The sequence below is a fragment of the Populus alba genome, chromosome 6 (assembly GCF_005239225.2).
Source record: "Populus alba chromosome 6, ASM523922v2, whole genome shotgun sequence".
Lineage (NCBI taxonomy): Eukaryota > Viridiplantae > Streptophyta > Magnoliopsida > Malpighiales > Salicaceae > Populus > Populus alba.
Window position 1 is genome coordinate 5,725,593 of NC_133289.1, and position 16,948 is coordinate 5,742,540.

Here is a 16,948-nt window from a genome sequence, read left to right on the forward strand (position 1 = left end):
TATATATATATTCTGCCTCTAAAGGCATGTGAAAACTGCTGAAACCATGGATTGATTCATGGAATATAAATTTGTGGTGTAATGGTAGGGTACCTTCCAAGCAAAAAATGGAAATTAGACTGCTGGCCACTAACCTCTCCCAGCACCTTCTTGATCTACCCCCCAAAAAGTATTATCGGTTAATTGATGTGTCAATCCAAAGAAAACAATTAGAAAGACAATGTGCTTTCCTAGATCATATTTATATATATTTGTTCAAAACAATAAAAAAACAAAGGAAAACCCTGTGGAGTCTCCCAAATTAATGGTCAAGGATTTGCTTGATCGAGTATGAATTAGACGCCCATTTTCGGAAGATTCGTCCAGGCGAAAATGTTTGAATTAATACCTTAGTTGCAAAACAAATAAAACTCAATGACAAAATACTTACAAGCTGGATCGATGTGCCAAACGTGAGAGTGAACCATGAACCTACTAGTTTAAAAACAATTAAAGAATTAATTCAACTTCTCATCAAGCTTTGGAAGGAATCAGACAAGTGAAAAGCAAAGAAAGTTTTAAGTTTTGCTTTGTATTTCCAAACAATCTTTTCAGTTTAAAAATTAGATAAAATCTAGAGATATTTTTATATTAATTCCCCTTGAGCTTTTTAAATTTAAAATTTATAAAAATCTAGACTATCTTTAATGATTAAATCTAAATTCGTAATGACTTGATTATTAAAACTTCTAATATCATATTAAAAATTATTTTAATTTAAAAATTTAAACTATTGATAAGATTCTAAGAATAATTTTATATTAATCATGTATGAATTCTTAATAACAAATTAATTAAACACATTAATTGGTTGTTTTTATGCATGTATTCGCTTAATAATATAATATGCAAGTGCCAGTGGGAATGTCATGATAACACGAAAAAGGTTACCTTTGCATGTAAGCTAACCAAGCTCTCTACCTAATCCATGCAGACACAGAATTTGTTCAATGATGGAATTAAGCTCATGTGAATGCAAAGAAAAATTTGTAGGAAAAGAAGGATGTATATATAATAAAGGTGAAAAATACCTACAAGACGCGTTAAAGAATATAAAAAGCTAAAGAATCAAAGATGAAAGATGAGCCCTGTAGCTCCTCCAAAAAATATACAATCATAAGTGAAATCCACTCTACTCCTAAAAAACAAGGATGGAAAGGATCGAGCTGCACCACTACTATTTCTCTGGCCCCACGCGTCTCCACTAACAAAAGAAGGTAGATCGGCAGCCCAAATTTCAATGAAATGGACACCAAAGGAAGTGGATTGAAGCATCGAGCAATTATTCATTTGGCTATAAATACCATGTATAATGCAAATCCCGGTGGTAATTCATTGATAAGTGAGAAAGAGTAGAACAATGGAAGGATTATGGCTGGTTGTTTTGGTGATTTTTGTAATGGCTTTGTCTGTGCAAAGCCAATTGAAAACAGGGTTTTATTCTACTTCATGCTCGAAAGCTGAGGCCATTGTTAGGTCCACTGTTGAATCTTACTTCAAAAAAGATCCCACCATTGCAGCTGGATTGCTCAGGCTTCATTTTCATGACTGCTTTGTCCAGGTTGCATGCCCTATATATATATATATATATTCTCCACCTCCTTTAGCATGTTTGTATAAATATTGTCAATAATCTACATGGACTCATAACATTAATGTTCTTTTACAGGGCTGCGATGGTTCAGTATTGATTGCGGGGTCTTCTTCCGAGAGAAATGCCTTGCCGAATCTTGGACTAAGAGGTTTCGAAGTAATTGATGATGCTAAATCACAGATCGAGGCCTTATGCCCCGGGGTGGTCTCATGTGCTGACATACTAGCTTTGGCTGCTCGTGATGCTGTGGACTTGGTAATTCAGAATTTCAGATCCCTTCCACCCTCCATTTCCAATACTTGAAAGAAAGAGTTACATGAATTTGTACGCATGGTTTCCTTAAGGGTTGTGCTTCTTGCAATATTTTCAGAGTGATGGTCCAAGCTGGTCAGTCCCAACAGGTAGAAGAGATGGCAGGGTCTCTTCATCATCCCAGGCCTCAAATTTACCTTCACCTCTAGACACCGTAGCTGTCCAGAAGAAAAATTTTTCCGATAAAGGCCTGGACGATCACGATCTCGTAACCCTCGTCGGTATATATCTTTTCTTTCCCATTCTAAGTTAATCCGCAGTACTAAGAGGTTGAGACTAAGCCAATCTCTTCGATCTGGTTCAAGACTTCGGTTTCAAGAAATAATTTTACTGTCGCATGTTCTGTAGCATATTGTTATGGTGCTTGTTTATGTTTCAGGGGCGCATACCATTGGCCAAACACACTGTCAATTCATTCGATATCGCCTATACAACTTCACAACAACAGGCAACGCAGACCCGACAATAAACCAATCATTCCTACCACAACTTCAAGCTCTATGTCCCAGAAATGGCGATGGCACAAAACCAGTTCCACTAGACAAAGATAGCCAGACAGATTTTGATACAAGCTTCTTCAAGAACGTACGTGATGGCAATGGAGTTTTGGAGTCGGACCAGAGACTTTGGGACGATGCTGCAACGCGTGATGTTGTGAAAAAATATGCTGGCACCATAAGAGGATTACTGGGACTTAGGTTTGATATTGAGTTTAGGCAAGCTATGGTTAAAATGAGTAGCATTGAAGTGAAAACTGGGACTGATGGAGAGATAAGAAAAGTCTGTTCAAAGTTCAATTAATCAATCAAAGGAGTGCTGTGACCTCAACAATTATACACAAAATCAGTGTAACATATACTATTACTGTATTAAAATGTTGAAAATCTAGTAAGAAAAATAATTTTGCTTCTTGGTTCAATGGACTGCTTTAAATTGTAGATAAAGCTGGTGGACGTGATTCAGATTTCAATTGATTTGAACTAGGACTCAATCCATCTTTTCAAACAAGTAAAAAGGTCAAAAAATCATTATCATTAAATTTCTCTTCTCAATAAAAACCAAATTTAATTATTTTAATTGTTAGAATCTCGATAACCGACAACTTTCACTTTCTTATACCATTCTTTAATGATTTTCTCTCTTATTCCTTGATTTATAGACTAAAAATAATAAAAATTATCATGAATTTAGGTTATTTTTATTTTTAATCTATTTTAACACAAAACACTTAAAGAATCACCTTAAAAACTCCAATAAAGTAATTTTTTAACACAAAACACTCTAAGATGATCTAAAATTACAATTATAGACTCTTCTCAAGCCTAATCCACCTTTTCCAGCAAAAAAGAGGTAAAAAAATCACTATTATTATTATTAAACTCCTCTCCGTGAATGGAAATTTTTGACACCAAACATGACTATTTTAGTTTCTAGAATCGTGGTAATCAATCACTTTCATTCTCTTATGCTATTCTCCAATAACTTTTCTCTTTTATTTCTTGATTATAAATTAAAAATTATATCAAAATAAAAATTATAATGAATTTAGAATTAAACATATATTTTTTTCCTGTAGTTTACAATTAATTTGAAGTGTTTATCATAATTGCAAACCTAGTTTCCTTTAATTAGGTTATAAAAGGATTTATTTAATAAGAAAAAAAAGTTTGAAAACTAAAAATAATAAAAATTATCATGAATTTAGGTTTAAACATGTATTTTCTATGTAGTTTACAGCTAATTTTAAAATGTTTTTAATAATTGCAAATCGAATTTCATTTAATTAGGTTATAAAAGGATTTATCGAAAAAGAGAAAAAGAGTTTGAAAACTAACAAAAAGGCCACCATTCTCCAATATAATAATAAAGAGCTGTTACGGGTGGGCAGGAAAAATAATTTGTGTTGTTCTACAATTCTCCACGGCACGGAGCGCAAACAGCCACAAACAAAAGAGGCCCAAATTCGTTGCTAACCTCAAAACTCGAAGTCTCAAATTAACAATGGGAAAGTGTATTTTGGCCCTTATAGTTTTAGAGACTTTCTCTTTCAATCTCTATTGTTTCAAATTGTCCTGATTTTAACTTTGTAGTCTCGAGAAGTTTTAATATTGCCATTTGTTGTTGAATACCTAACGAATGCTCTTGTTCTATTTATTTATTTATTTATTTTAATATAACCCATATGCTGAAGTAGTAGCATGTCGACACACACACATATAAAATGATTTAGCTTTCCTTTTAATTAAGATTTTTTTAGGGAAACAAAATCATAAAATGCCCCCTTTTTCTCTCTAAATTCTAGGACCAAATGCAATTCTAATTAGTAAATAATTTACAACAAACTTTTCACTATTGGTTTTAATTATCACATTTTTTTGTCTAGAAAATATATTTATTCATGAATAATAATAATAATACCTATTTATGATCTGGTTTTAATGATTTTTTTTTTCATTTGATGTTGTATCTGAACAATAATTAAATAAAAGAAAGTGAAACTAAAAACAAAAAAACATTAGAAGAGCAACACATTAGACTGTTAATTAGAAATGTTCTTATGAATTTAAATATTATCTGTATTAGATTCTTTACTATAAAATATCAAAAACAAAAAAAATCCTTACATTATAAAATTGATGTTAGAAAGTTTTAAAAAATAGGAGTGAAAGTGAAATATTGCTAAAGCTATAGGTCCCAAAACACACTTTACCGTAGACCATATCTATCAGCTAAGGTCCAACAGCACAAAACTCCATAGATGCGCACAACTACAAGGAAAGCTGGAAAGGAGAGGAAATCCATACTCCACTATTCAATTCTCCCATTTTTTTTTTCTTATTTACATAGCCCAGACTCACTCAAATACACAGCCAGACAGACAGAGACTACTGTATCCGTGTCTATCCCTTTGTCTTCAAGAGTACTTAAACAGCCATTTGAAGCCAACGCATCTTTCTTTTAGTGCCCTCTCTTAAACTTTCTTTAATCAAAGAAGGTGCCGTGTACTCTTTCTTTCTTCATAAAATTTTCTAACTTTACTGTCAAACAATATTTATTGACAAACATGGCTTCTCTGACTCCAATCTCTAAAACCCAGTTTTTATTTAACAAGCCCCACCTCAAATCCTCATCTCCTTGTCTTGAAACTTTTTTTCAATCAAGTTTGGTGTCAAAAAGGTTGTCTTTTCAATTTAGAGTTCCATTCTTTGATAGAATGCCTTTGAAAGCTGCTACTGTTGTGTCTGCTACAACAGCTGAGAAGCCTAAGAAGAGGTATCCAGGTGAGGCAAAAGGGTTTGTGGAGGAGATGCGGTTTGTGGCTATGAAGTTGCATACAAGGGAGCAAGCAAAGGAAGGAGAGAAGGAGGTGAAAGAGAAAGAAGAACAGGCTGTGCGTAAATGGGAGCCTACTATTGACGGGTACCTGAAGTTTTTGGTTGATAGCAAGTTGGTTTATGATACACTTGAAGGGATTGTGGAAAAAGCTGTTTTTCCTTTTTGTAAGTTTGATTCTTTTTTAAGGTTTTTATTTATGAATTTCTTGATATCCTTTTGTTAGTTTGATTTTGTTTTGGATGATTTGTTTGCCTGTCTTTTAATATTGTTTATGCTTGTCCCTGAGGTGTGGGAATGGTTATCTCGTTTGGTTCAGTGATTGTTATTGAATTGCTTGAAGGATTGTGTTACTGTAGTCTTTTGATTTTGCTTTTATTTGTTTGCACTAGTAATTTTTGCTAGGCATTATGGAATTCAATGTATTGTAGGCAAATCAACCCTCTATTATGGAAGTTTGACTTTAAATTTGTAATTCATAAATTGCCCTTTAGTATGAGGGGTGGGGTATGTTTCTGCTAAAAGTGAGGTTCGGCTTAGTTATGGTAAAGCATAGACGCCAATTTAAGTTTAAGGCTTTGGTTCTAGTGGTTGAGTGCTCCTTTTGCAATGTGGAATAGAAGAACAGCCATATTGCAGGGTTCCCAATCCAACACCCCCCACTACTTTCATCTCGAATTGTCCTTATGGAACTTAGAAAGAGAGACTGATGGAGATCAATGTCTGTTGTGGTTAATGATTATAATAATGAACAAAAGTTGGACATGCTTTTACATTTACCACTCCATGTCTGTAAAATGCATGGGGAGGAATCGTTTTGGTGGTGTTTTGGTTTTATTGTTTTATATCAATGCATCCCCAAGTTCCCTTTTGCACTCTTTGTAGCTTCTGCACATTTTTGTATACCATGGTGTACAATATGTTTAATGACTTTCACTTATGAGAGAGCTTAAACTCTAAATCTGGTTTTATCTTTTCCCTTAGATGCTGAGTTCAGAAACACTGGATTGGAAAGATCTGAAAAGTTGGCAAAAGATTTGGAGTGGTTCAAGGAGCAAGGGTATACCATTCCGGAACCTTCTTCTCCTGGTGTTACCTATTCACAGATCCTGCAGGAATTTTCAGAGAAGGATCCTCAAGCATTTATTTGTCACTTCTACAATATATATTTTGCTCACTCTGCTGGTGGTCGAATGATTGGGAGGAAGGTAAGCAAATATTATTAACTTGAAAATGTGCCAAAAATATTTTTCATGCTACATGATATGCGTTTACATGGATGGAGCTATATTTATAGCTTCGTGGTTAGCTGATATTTGGTACTATTTGATGTTTGGGCATGGGCATGAGGGAATTTTGAAGCCTCTTTTCTTTTTCCTCAAGAGTATTTATCTGTATACTGATTTCTCTGAGACCTAAGCTTTATTTTCTTATGTACCATAATCCATCTAAGAGAAAAATTTTGTTAACACAACAGGATAGCAGTTTTGTAATGAATTAGGAATGTGCTTTTCCTCTTGTCAATTATTGTCTGGTTTGCATAAAGGTTGTCTGGCAGCAGCTATGTGGATATAAACCAGTGCGGTGCCTGATACAGGCACTGGTAACATTTTTCAATGAGCTCAACCTTTTGATTTTTCAGATGTGTCTTGAAATGCAGCTAGATAATATCAATAATATTTTCGTTTGTGAGGTGCTATATTCACTTTTACCTTTTTCTTTTGCATCAGGTTGCTGAGCAGTTACTTGAGAAAAAGGAGTTGGAATTCTATAAATGGGATGGTGACCTTTCCCAGCTGTTGCAGAATGTCAGGGACAAATTGAATAAAGTTGCGGAGGTATTTCTTGCTATTCTTGCAAAATTTCCCTGTTAATCTCATTTCATTGCTAATTTCAACCTGGTATCATTAATATGACTCACTTTACTTCTATGAACATTCTGTTATGAGTTCTACAACCTCCTAACTATAATCTGTTAATTGTTGGGATTGCTCAGAGCTGGACCAGAGAGGAGAAGAACCACTGTTTAGAAGAAACAGAGAAATCATTCAAGCATTCAGGGGAGATTCTTCGCCTGATATTATAGTGATGTTATAATTGCTTGACATACTTGTTGTCTTGTGTAAAGGCGCAAGCCTCAAGTATTTGTGTATACGATGAAGTCTTTTCCTTTTCCATTGTAACTTTACCATCAATGAAATCATGTAACTTATGTTGTACTTTATTCAATATAATAAATTCAATCACCTTAACTTTGGCCAAAGCGTAGTGTTGAAACGCAGGAGATCATTTTTGAACTCTCTGGCATTGGGCTACGTTCCCTCACTTTTGAAATTTTGTTACAGAAGAATTCTTTGAAGTGTGGATGGTGTTCATGATACAAAAATGTTAGAAGTGATTGATTATCAGATTGTGGAGTAGATGCTCGGGCAGTGGATTTTGAGATAGTTGGATTCTGCTGCTGAAAACGGGTCCCGAACCTTGAATGTCATGGGAATGAGATGGTGATGGCATCGTGTTGAAGCTGGTCTTGTGACCTTTGCACTGCGAGTGTGCCAAGTTACTGAAGCAGGTCTATACCCTGAGACCATTTCGACCTTCTAGTTAGGTGACCTGTAGCACAAATCGGTTTAAATATTTTTTTAACCATGAAAAAAATGCTAAGGTAATGCATTTGGACTCTATAATAGTCATTGTCTGCTTCCCTTTACTATTGTGCCTAACAAATCACTCGAATCCTCTGGTTTCTACTAGTTTCGTGCCTGTGCCTCACTGCGGGGTTAATGGCATAATTATAAAAATAAAGCATGTAAACAAACAACATGCACATGCACATATTGACTCACATATTACCTGCAAATATATAAAATTTGGTTATTGTCTATGCGAAAAAAGAAAAAAAAAAGTCATGAACCTGTAGGCTGTACCCAACAATATCAAGAGAGAACAGAAGTGTGTAAGAAAAGAAGGAATCAAACTATCTAGTAGGTGGTCCAGTTGCAAGAGTTTCAAATTAAATGGTTTGCTTTTCTTATAGTTTTATATTCGAGCATTGTGGTTGCCAATATAATGATCATTGAAAATTTACTTAGTTGTTAATTTTCAGACTCATGAAAATTAATCGAGATACACGCAAACTAATTCAAATACCCTACATGAATCAAAAAAGAAGAAAAAGAAGAAATCAAAAGCATTCCTGAACAATACAATTTTCATACAATTATGATGATGAATCCTTGATCAAGCCACAGAATATGCCGAACATCACAATCGTAAGATGATTCTCTTAACCCAACCAAGAAATTAGATGAGTAATTAAGACTAGACAGTTTAGTAATCTATTACACGCCACTGATTAAAAAACCTGAACATCAAGATTTTTGTAACGTGTGACCTTTTGAATCTTGCTTCTTATAGAAGAGAAGCTTATATATTATACAAATTAATTATTTGAACGCTCCCATAATACAACCTAGAACAAGTCCTAGAAACAGTACTGTGGTGAAATAGTAATGTATATGCTAATCCTTTGAACATTAGTACTTGAACTTTTATTCATAGCATTCCTGAATACATGTGCAAACCCTACCACAAAAAAGAAAAAGGCGAGGTATTAATTCAAGATTTTAATCTCTCTCAAGTCTCTACTGTTGTTCAAGGCATGTGTTCCTGAGCCCACACAACCTATAGATTTGGTGTTGTTACTTCATCTAGATGGAAAAAAGATGACCTCCTATATATAGTGCAAGCTCACTAAAACAACTACCGCGCGCCAATATATCTTCAATTTGTTTATTTTTTTTGGATGATATTGAGATATTTCATAAACTTCATGATCAAATTGAATTTACAAACCTGATGGAAATGATTGTAGGAAGAAATGGAAGATATAGGATATAGTTAAAGTTAATCAAAAGTTTTAGATGAAAGTAAGAAAACACGTATATTTTGCGGGAATAAATTGAAATTTATCCATGAGTTATTATTATGTAGCCGTGGAGGATGCTGCCTTCCTCTCCAAATACGTGTCCGAGCTGGAAATTCAACAAGGAACTCAATAATGTACCAGGCGTCGACCTAGCACATTCTTTTCATTGCTGTCTATTGTTTAGTAATTAACTTCATGAATCAATATCCTTCTCATCTCCATATATATGGTAGGAGAGATATTAAATGAAGCAACTCTCTCTCTCTCTCTCTCTCTCTCTCTCTCTCTCTCTGAAAGAGAGCCGGACAAAAATGGTCAAACAAATCTCATTGTTTTGGCTCATCTTTCTCTTCTCCTCCATCACATTCTCACATGCTAGATCTCTCTCTCTTACCTTGCAGCCCCATGCTCCGAAATCCTTCAATCCCAAAAATATTCAGGTATGGAGCAATCGAGATTAGCATTTCTTTTTACATGATTTTTTATTCACATTGTTCAGAAAGCTTGTATAATTGCTTATTTTTCCTTCTTTTTTTCAGGCTGCAAAGAGCTGTCCTTACACACTTGTTATAAAGACCAGTTGCACCTCTACAACTTACACCAGAGACAAAATCAGTCTAGCTTTTGGTGATTCCTATGGCAACGAGGTTAGTGTGCAACCTAGTTTAGTTCTACATAAGATCTAATATATCCTGGGTCTGGATTCATGTTTGCTGCTAATGAGCTGTAAGAAAATGTAAAGGAACCAGCAGCACAAGAACAGAACATCTCTAGCCTAATCAGATTTTCATTGCTACGTGCAGATCTTGACACCAAAATCTAAAATGAACCCTTGAAAGGAAAATAAATTCTAGTTAAAGGGTCTGATCTGATTTAAAAAACTGATTAATAGATTGATCGATTCTTTTAGGTCTATATGAAGAGGCTTGACGATCCATCTTCAGGAACATTTGAGAGGTGTTCAACAGATACATTCCAGATAAATGGACCATGCGTTCATGATATCTGCTATGCATACATGCTTAGAACAGGATATGATGGCTGGAAACCTGAGAGCGTGAAGATCTACGGTCCATACACCAAGACTGTTAAATTCAACTACAACAAATTCCTTCCGAATGGGGTTTGGTATGGGTTTAATGTCTGTGTTCGTGCATCTCTGTCAACGGCAATTATGTAGAAGACAATATGATCATGATGATGATTGTTGTTGTGTTTTGTTAAACACATTATGATAATAACTAATAATGGGCTTGTCATGTAGTTGAGGATTGACCTGGTTACTGTTAATGGTAATAAGACAGATGCTCATGAAAACAATTCAACTGCAGTTGTATGCCAGCAACGTGGAAACCAACATGAAAACGAATCAGCCCTCATGGAAACAAATCAACTGCAGTAGTAAGCCAGCAACATGGAAACAAACCAAACAGATAAGAAAGAGATGTTGGCTAATTAGAATCACCAGCAACAATGGCAACAAACCAAACAGATAAGAAAGAGATGTTGGCTAATTAGAATCACCAGCAACAATGGCAACAAACCAACTCTCATGGTAACAAAACACAAACAGAAAGAGACGTTGGCTTATTATGGAAATAAATCAACAGCAGCAGCAATGAAGTTTATGACAGCAACCAGAAACAAAAAGAGACGTTGGATTGTTATGGAAACAGATCAGTTAAAGAATTAGGCAGGTCAATGTATTCAAATTAAGCAACTTGCAATGTTATAAAAAAACAGCAACTCATATAGAATAGTAAGTAGTATATTCACGTTAATATTCAAAGAAATAGAAAAACCTTTTTTCCATTGAAACATTCTTATTTTTCTCCAAATTTCCGCTGCTACCAAGACCTTGTTGATCCTGGTTTTTCTTAAGGGTTTATTTTCATGTAATTCTCTAATAAAAGCACCGAGAGCCTATTTTTTAGTAAATTGAAGAAATTCATTTAATTATAGTGCTTGGACTCTTTTCGAGCAGCCTTGTGACATGAAGATAATAAAATAATTTATTATTTTTTAAGATTATTATATAGAATTAGCATTTTTTAAAATATCCTTTAAATCTCAGTATGCTTGCCAGAAAATGGTGTTTTTATTTATAGTTAAAAGTTAAAACTAGTTACATGACCACGCTACGATTTCAATTTAATTTCTAATACAAGAAAAGAAGATGTTGATGCTATGAATATATTTTTTAGTGTCATGAAATATTTTAATTGAGAAGTAAAAAGATTATATTTACACTTAATATAGTGAATTAAAAAAATAAATAAACTGATAAATCATAAATAAAATAAAATTATAAACGCTAATTAAAAACAAAAATGAAAAGTTAAAATTTATAATAGGAAGTAAAAAATAAATACATATCTAAATATTTTATAATTATAGACTACATAGAATCAAATCACGCTGGTTAATGGTAAAATAGGTGTAATAAACTATGAAATAGAAGAAAGAACGAAGGCAACGAGACTAGATTCTTATCCTTAACTGGAAAACAGGGAAGGAAAGTCCTTCGAAGAGCAGAAATTTGCATTGAGGAAAGGCCATTGCCATTGATTTTCCGGGTGCGCGCAAAACAGCTAACACCAGAGCTATTCTTTAAGTTAAATATAGTTTTTATTTATTCTACAATAATTAAAATAAATATTCAAAAGTGTTCAAATGATTTAAATTCTGAAAGAAAGATTTACCTCTTTATTCAAAAATCTCATTTCTTATTTAGGCATTTTTTCCTGTTTATACAAAACACTCATTTTTTTTTTTAATCAACAACATGGTTTTTTGAATAAAAACTTAGAGTAATTAAAATAATTATTCATAAAAATTCAAATAATTTAAATTCATGAGAAAAAAATAGTCAAAATCTTATTTTCCTTATTATTTAATTTTATTGTGATGAAAACATGTTTTTTTTTATGAGCATATTTTTTGAATAAAAGATTATCATGAACTGAAAAACAAGTTTCAACAAAATAAAAATAAAAATATAAAAAATCATGTCTTGATAATTTTTATACAACTAGATGGAAAAATAAAAAATAATTAATTTATGAAAACTATGTAAAAATTCACAATAAAAATATATATTTTATTATCATTGAATATTCAAGTACAGTTTTTTTTAATTACATATTAGATTCATATATAATTATATAGTCAACTAATTTTTTAAATATCATTATAATTATTTATCAAAGGAGAATTTTATTTTAAAAATATATAAAAAAAATTTATGGGTTAATTGAATGAAGTCCATATTTACCTGTTCTTTAAAAGACAATCCAAACACACCTCAATTTTTTTTTATGTTAAATAAGTGGATAATGTGTCATCGATTAATATTTTTTTAATTGAATATATGACACATCATCTACTTAGAAAGATGATGTGTCATGTCTACTGTTTAGTTTTAATGATTGAGAAATTTAAATCCTAGTTAAAAACCAATATTTTAACTTGTTTTCAGTTAAAGAACCTTAATATCTTTATTTTTAAATTTCAAAACACTTTTTAATTAATCTAAAAATAAAAAAATCAAATGAAATAATAAAAGAACTTTGCAACCTGATCATTTTCATGCCAATACATAAAAACCCAAAACTATCATGATAAAAAATAAAAGTAGGATAAAATTGAGCTTTTATGAAAACTTCAAAGGCTAAATTAAACTGTTAAAGATTACACGTAGAGAAATAGTACAGTTCACATTTATTTGTGTCTTGGTATAAACAACTATAAAACTAAAAAAAATATTTATAATAATTAAAAAAATATTAACTAGTTGTTTGTCAATATTACAACGTTGTTTTTTTTTTTTTTGGTGAATGATGGAGTGGGCTTGTCCAACCGATGATCATGTTTAGGTTTTTTTTTTTTTTTTTTTTTTTTTTTTGTGCTATTGAAGCATTGTTAAATCTTATTTGGTGAGGGATGAAAGGAATTTGGGAGTTCGGAAAGTGAGAAGTGGTTTTATTATTCTTTGCGGATTGGGTATGCGGAGAAGAAAGGACGTTTGGAACTCACTTTTAGTAAGTGTTTAGCACTAGTTAGAAAATATTTTTTAAAAAATTTAAAAATATATTTTTTTATTGTATTGTGAAATAAAAAATACTTTTAAAAAATAATCGTTATCAAAGTCTCAAATACCCTTTTAACTTAATCAACCGACAAATATCAAATCTAATACAAATAAATATTAAGGGCATGCACATGTGAAAATCATTAATGGATTGGCTACGTTGTGGAGGAAAAAAGAAGAAGTGTAACTCTGATATCGTATTTAAAAAGTAATAATTTTTTTGAATGTCTTAATTTTGATCTTAGTTGAGATATAAACTATTTTAGAATATCTTGATTCCTAAAAAAAAAAAAAAGAGTTAGAAAATAGCAAGAGCATTTGTTAAAACGGCTTGAATTAATTTTTAGAAATTCGGGTGTCTCTCTTTCTGAAAAAATGGCTGGAAAATGTTTTCCGTTAAAACAAGTTTCTTTTCTCTGTTGGCGCTTGTTTTAGTTATTTGGTGGTTGTAAGGAACCCAAGTGTATCAACAGATAACGCCTCACATGTAAGAAATAGTTTCCTTTCATTTCACTCCAATGCCCTTCCTCTCCATGCCTAGGTTGTAGTTGGCACTTCGTTAACCAAGTGCATTAACGTCATTAAAATATTTTCTAACACCAGTTTTACAGCAATTGTTTCTTGCAATTTTCAAAATCCTCCGTTTTCTCCTTAAAAAAATGATGGCTAGTGCTCCGCTATCGACCTTGTGCCTTCTCCCTTCGCAAAGTAAGAACCTTTATCCTTAAATCCATTGAAAAACACTTCTGGGTTTTTGAATTATAAGCTGGTTGTCTCGAATCTTTCATTTTTATTCTTGTTTAACAGATAGGGAAGTGAATGGATATGTGATGAACCTGAGGAGTTCATTCTATGGCAAAGTGATAGCTAATCAAATTCATATAAAGAAGGAAACTGGAAGTATACGGAGAGACCCTTTTGTTGCTGCTTCAGTGGTTTGTGATTATACTATCGAAATTTTCTATGTTTGATTCATTTGCTCCTTGGTAATTTAATGGGTGTGTTTCTTGGATATGGGTTACTTTCATTTAGATAAATTATTGTTTTTCAGATGTTTACCATGGTTTTATGTTTTTGACACAGCTTGGAAGGAGAAAGACTGTTGTTCCTGAGCCTGATTACAGAATCCCAGTTGTCTTACTTGGTACGTATATAAGCACTTGATTTTGTGCGCACAGAGTATGTTGCTTGTGAAAATTGTTTCATCAGGAGAATGGCTTGGAGGATTTGAGAAGCATTGTGGTATTAACAATTAAGATTCCACTTTGAACTGACCTAGGAATTTTGCAAGTGGAGTATTTTGAACCCCGTTTCTCTTTTTAGTTAATGGTGAATAAGATGGAAAATAACCAGACCAAGCAGTATAGACAGTAGTGGCATTTCACATGATGAATTATATGTGTATGGATGTTAATCTTGTGGTCTTTGGATTAAAGTTTTGCTTGGACCAATTAGAGTCTGCATACCAAAACTTGCATTCATGCCTATCAACTAGCCTTATCTTTATTTTTTCTTGATTGGATCAACTTGGATTTGGCTTTTGTTCTGTTGATGCTCCATGCCCAAGGGTGATTGGATTTTCAAAGGTTTTTGTAATGCCTGCATTTGTGTAATTAAAAAGATAAATATGAATTAGTAAAAGTTGTTCACTGTCTCTCCTAGTTTCTCATCGTCTGAAACTCTGAGGTTTCTTTGACAAGTATAGTCTTATATATGATGTGATATTTCTGTTCAAACAGGTTTAGCTGGTGGGTTAGCATATACAAATAATCTATTGCCAGCTGCGCCTGCTGGTCTCCTTGGCTTGCTACTATTGTTCCAGACTACTAGAGTGAGATTTGTTTTTGACGACAAGGCTCTGGTTTGTTGACTTGCTTCTACTAATAGTTAATTCTCTAACAGTTAAGAAACAAAGAGATGAATCCGTGTTAATTTGTTATCTCTATTATAATCTCTTCACATCTCGTTCATTACACTTGGTTAACAGCAATGAAATTTACTTTGAACAACCCATCTTTTTTAATGACTGAGTTGAGTGAGTTCTATAAGTTATGGGTTTTGATTGAGGCTATTTCAGATTAGTGATAATACATGAGTGCATGTGTTTGTTGGGGTAGCAATTTTGCTTTCCCATTGAAATCGTTTGTATGTAGTTGTGCAAAAGGATTAATGATGCTTATATCTGAAATCTATTTCTACTGAATTCATTTGTTATGAAACTCAAATCAAGTGCAAGAGGTTTGCTGCTGTGAGTTTTTGAATGAATTGAGGAATAAATCTTGCTATCTTGGCTTTACTTAAATGGAAATGCACGTAGCTTCTTCTGAGAAATTTGATTTGTGTGGAACTCGATGAATTTTTTTTTCCAACTTGCAGTCAGTATCAACTCATATCTTTTATGCATTGCATGCTGCATCTCTAGACTTCATTGTGCTTTACAAGGACGTGATATTTGTGATCATATAGGAGGTAAAAGTAGGTGAGCAGCTTCAGGAATCAGGTGAAAATGTCTTTGTGGGTGGAAAAAACCGTTGGAAGTAAGTCTCTCTGTGCTTCCTACAAATTTGAAGGATCAATGAAGCCTACTCACCCCTCAGTTTACTACAGGTATTCGACTTTTGTGAATTGGGAACTGTGGTGGCCAAATTTCCCGATTCTGGTGTACTTTAAGGAGACACAGACGAAACCTGAAGGACAAGTGCACTTCTTCCCAGTAATTTTTGTAAGTATATCATAGAAAATAAACATCAGAGCTCCAATGCATCTAGTTGCTTCTCCATAAGTGGAGTTAATGGGATCAGGTCCATACAATGTTCATAGCAGCTTATTACGTTTTGGTGTCCAAAATTTATGATCAATGCTGTTTCTTTTATAAATAGAATGGCAAGCAACTCTACGACGTTATGGTGGAGAGAGCTGGTCCTTCAAAAACTAGTGGACCAAAAGAATCATAAGGCTCGAGCTTCAAGGTTAAACCATCCAGCAATTAGTTTGAGATTTGGTGCAGTAGTATCAACAAGGTATGCCAGAGTTTTCCAGTGCTTCTGCTGTTTGGTTAATGAACTCCATGTATAATTATAGAAATCAGAGCAAGAAATTATAGAATGATGGAAATTTGTCTATATGTGGATGAGTTGCTTAAATTATTACTCTACGATGTGAAGTCCCTCTCTCCCTCATGTTCATGTCGATTTCTGTTGCAGGAAACAGATGCTGCTCCTACTGATTGATTCTTGGCTGTGTAGAAACATGTCTGTATTTTGCAAGTCAGTAGACTTTTGTTAGATGTACATGGGTTTTATTACTACTGCAAAACATGTATGGTCATGAATTCACATGCTCTTTACAAAATATGCACAAACAGGTGCTTGACTTGAAAAAAGTCTCATGTAGCAGTAAACCATTGCATAGTTTTCCTTTGTTCTGGATCCAAGGGATTCTCCCCTTACATGACCATATAGACCTCTTCTTTAGATCTTGCCCATCCACCTCGAACTGGATTCTACACTGATTCTCTCTGTCCTGACTTCAAGCTTGTTGTTAGGCATGGAAATAACACCAAGAGGATTCATTTTCTTTCCACTTCAATATTAAGTGAACCTTATCTCATGAATAATATTTGGAAACACAATTGAAACCATTTAGATAGTGT

At 33.3% G+C, this 16,948-nt stretch overlaps 4 protein-coding genes across 6 annotated transcripts; all 4 read left to right on the forward strand.

The window, feature by feature from the left end:
- Nucleotides 1–1,153: 1,153 nt before the first annotated feature.
- On the forward strand, nucleotides 1,154–2,864 carry LOC118032552 (peroxidase 25). Its single transcript, XM_035037273.2, has 4 exons — nucleotides 1,154–1,600; nucleotides 1,709–1,888; nucleotides 2,004–2,166; nucleotides 2,325–2,864. The coding sequence occupies exons 1-4, from the start codon at nucleotides 1,400–1,402 to the stop codon at nucleotides 2,744–2,746; spliced, it is 966 nt and encodes a 321-aa protein (XP_034893164.1). The 5' UTR covers nucleotides 1,154–1,399; the 3' UTR covers nucleotides 2,747–2,864.
- A 1,829-nt stretch (nucleotides 2,865–4,693) lies between these two features.
- Nucleotides 4,694–7,541, forward strand: LOC118032551 (heme oxygenase 1, chloroplastic). The gene is made up of 4 exons (XM_035037272.2): nucleotides 4,694–5,445; nucleotides 6,263–6,486; nucleotides 7,009–7,116; nucleotides 7,275–7,541. The coding sequence occupies exons 1-4, from the start codon at nucleotides 5,010–5,012 to the stop codon at nucleotides 7,362–7,364; spliced, it is 858 nt and encodes a 285-aa protein (XP_034893163.1). The 5' UTR covers nucleotides 4,694–5,009; the 3' UTR covers nucleotides 7,365–7,541.
- Nucleotides 7,542–9,196: 1,655 nt separating this feature from the next.
- On the forward strand, nucleotides 9,197–10,469 carry LOC118032550 (embryo-specific protein ATS3A). Its single transcript, XM_035037270.2, has 3 exons — nucleotides 9,197–9,646; nucleotides 9,746–9,853; nucleotides 10,117–10,469. Exons 1-3 carry the CDS (start codon nucleotides 9,452–9,454, stop codon nucleotides 10,384–10,386), a joined length of 573 nt encoding a protein of 190 aa, XP_034893161.1. The 5' UTR covers nucleotides 9,197–9,451; the 3' UTR covers nucleotides 10,387–10,469.
- A 3,285-nt stretch (nucleotides 10,470–13,754) lies between these two features.
- On the forward strand, nucleotides 13,755–16,716 carry LOC118032549 (uncharacterized). Of its 3 annotated transcripts, none has more exons than XR_012170097.1 (8): nucleotides 13,755–14,004; nucleotides 14,104–14,231; nucleotides 14,380–14,440; nucleotides 15,036–15,127; nucleotides 15,763–15,833; nucleotides 15,904–16,018; nucleotides 16,176–16,316; nucleotides 16,500–16,716. XR_012170097.1 is itself a non-coding variant. In XM_073409784.1 (7 exons), the coding sequence occupies exons 1-7, from the start codon at nucleotides 13,956–13,958 to the stop codon at nucleotides 16,248–16,250; spliced, it is 621 nt and encodes a 206-aa protein (XP_073265885.1). In that variant the 5' UTR covers nucleotides 13,758–13,955; the 3' UTR covers nucleotides 16,251–16,317. The 3 variants fall into 3 exon arrangements, 1 of the variants encoding a protein (XP_073265885.1); XR_012170096.1 differs by having other exon boundaries at nucleotides 13,759–14,004; nucleotides 15,036–15,157; XM_073409784.1 differs by lacking the exon at nucleotides 16,500–16,716 and having other exon boundaries at nucleotides 13,758–14,004; nucleotides 15,036–15,157; nucleotides 16,176–16,317.
- Nucleotides 16,717–16,948: the final 232 nt, after the last annotated feature.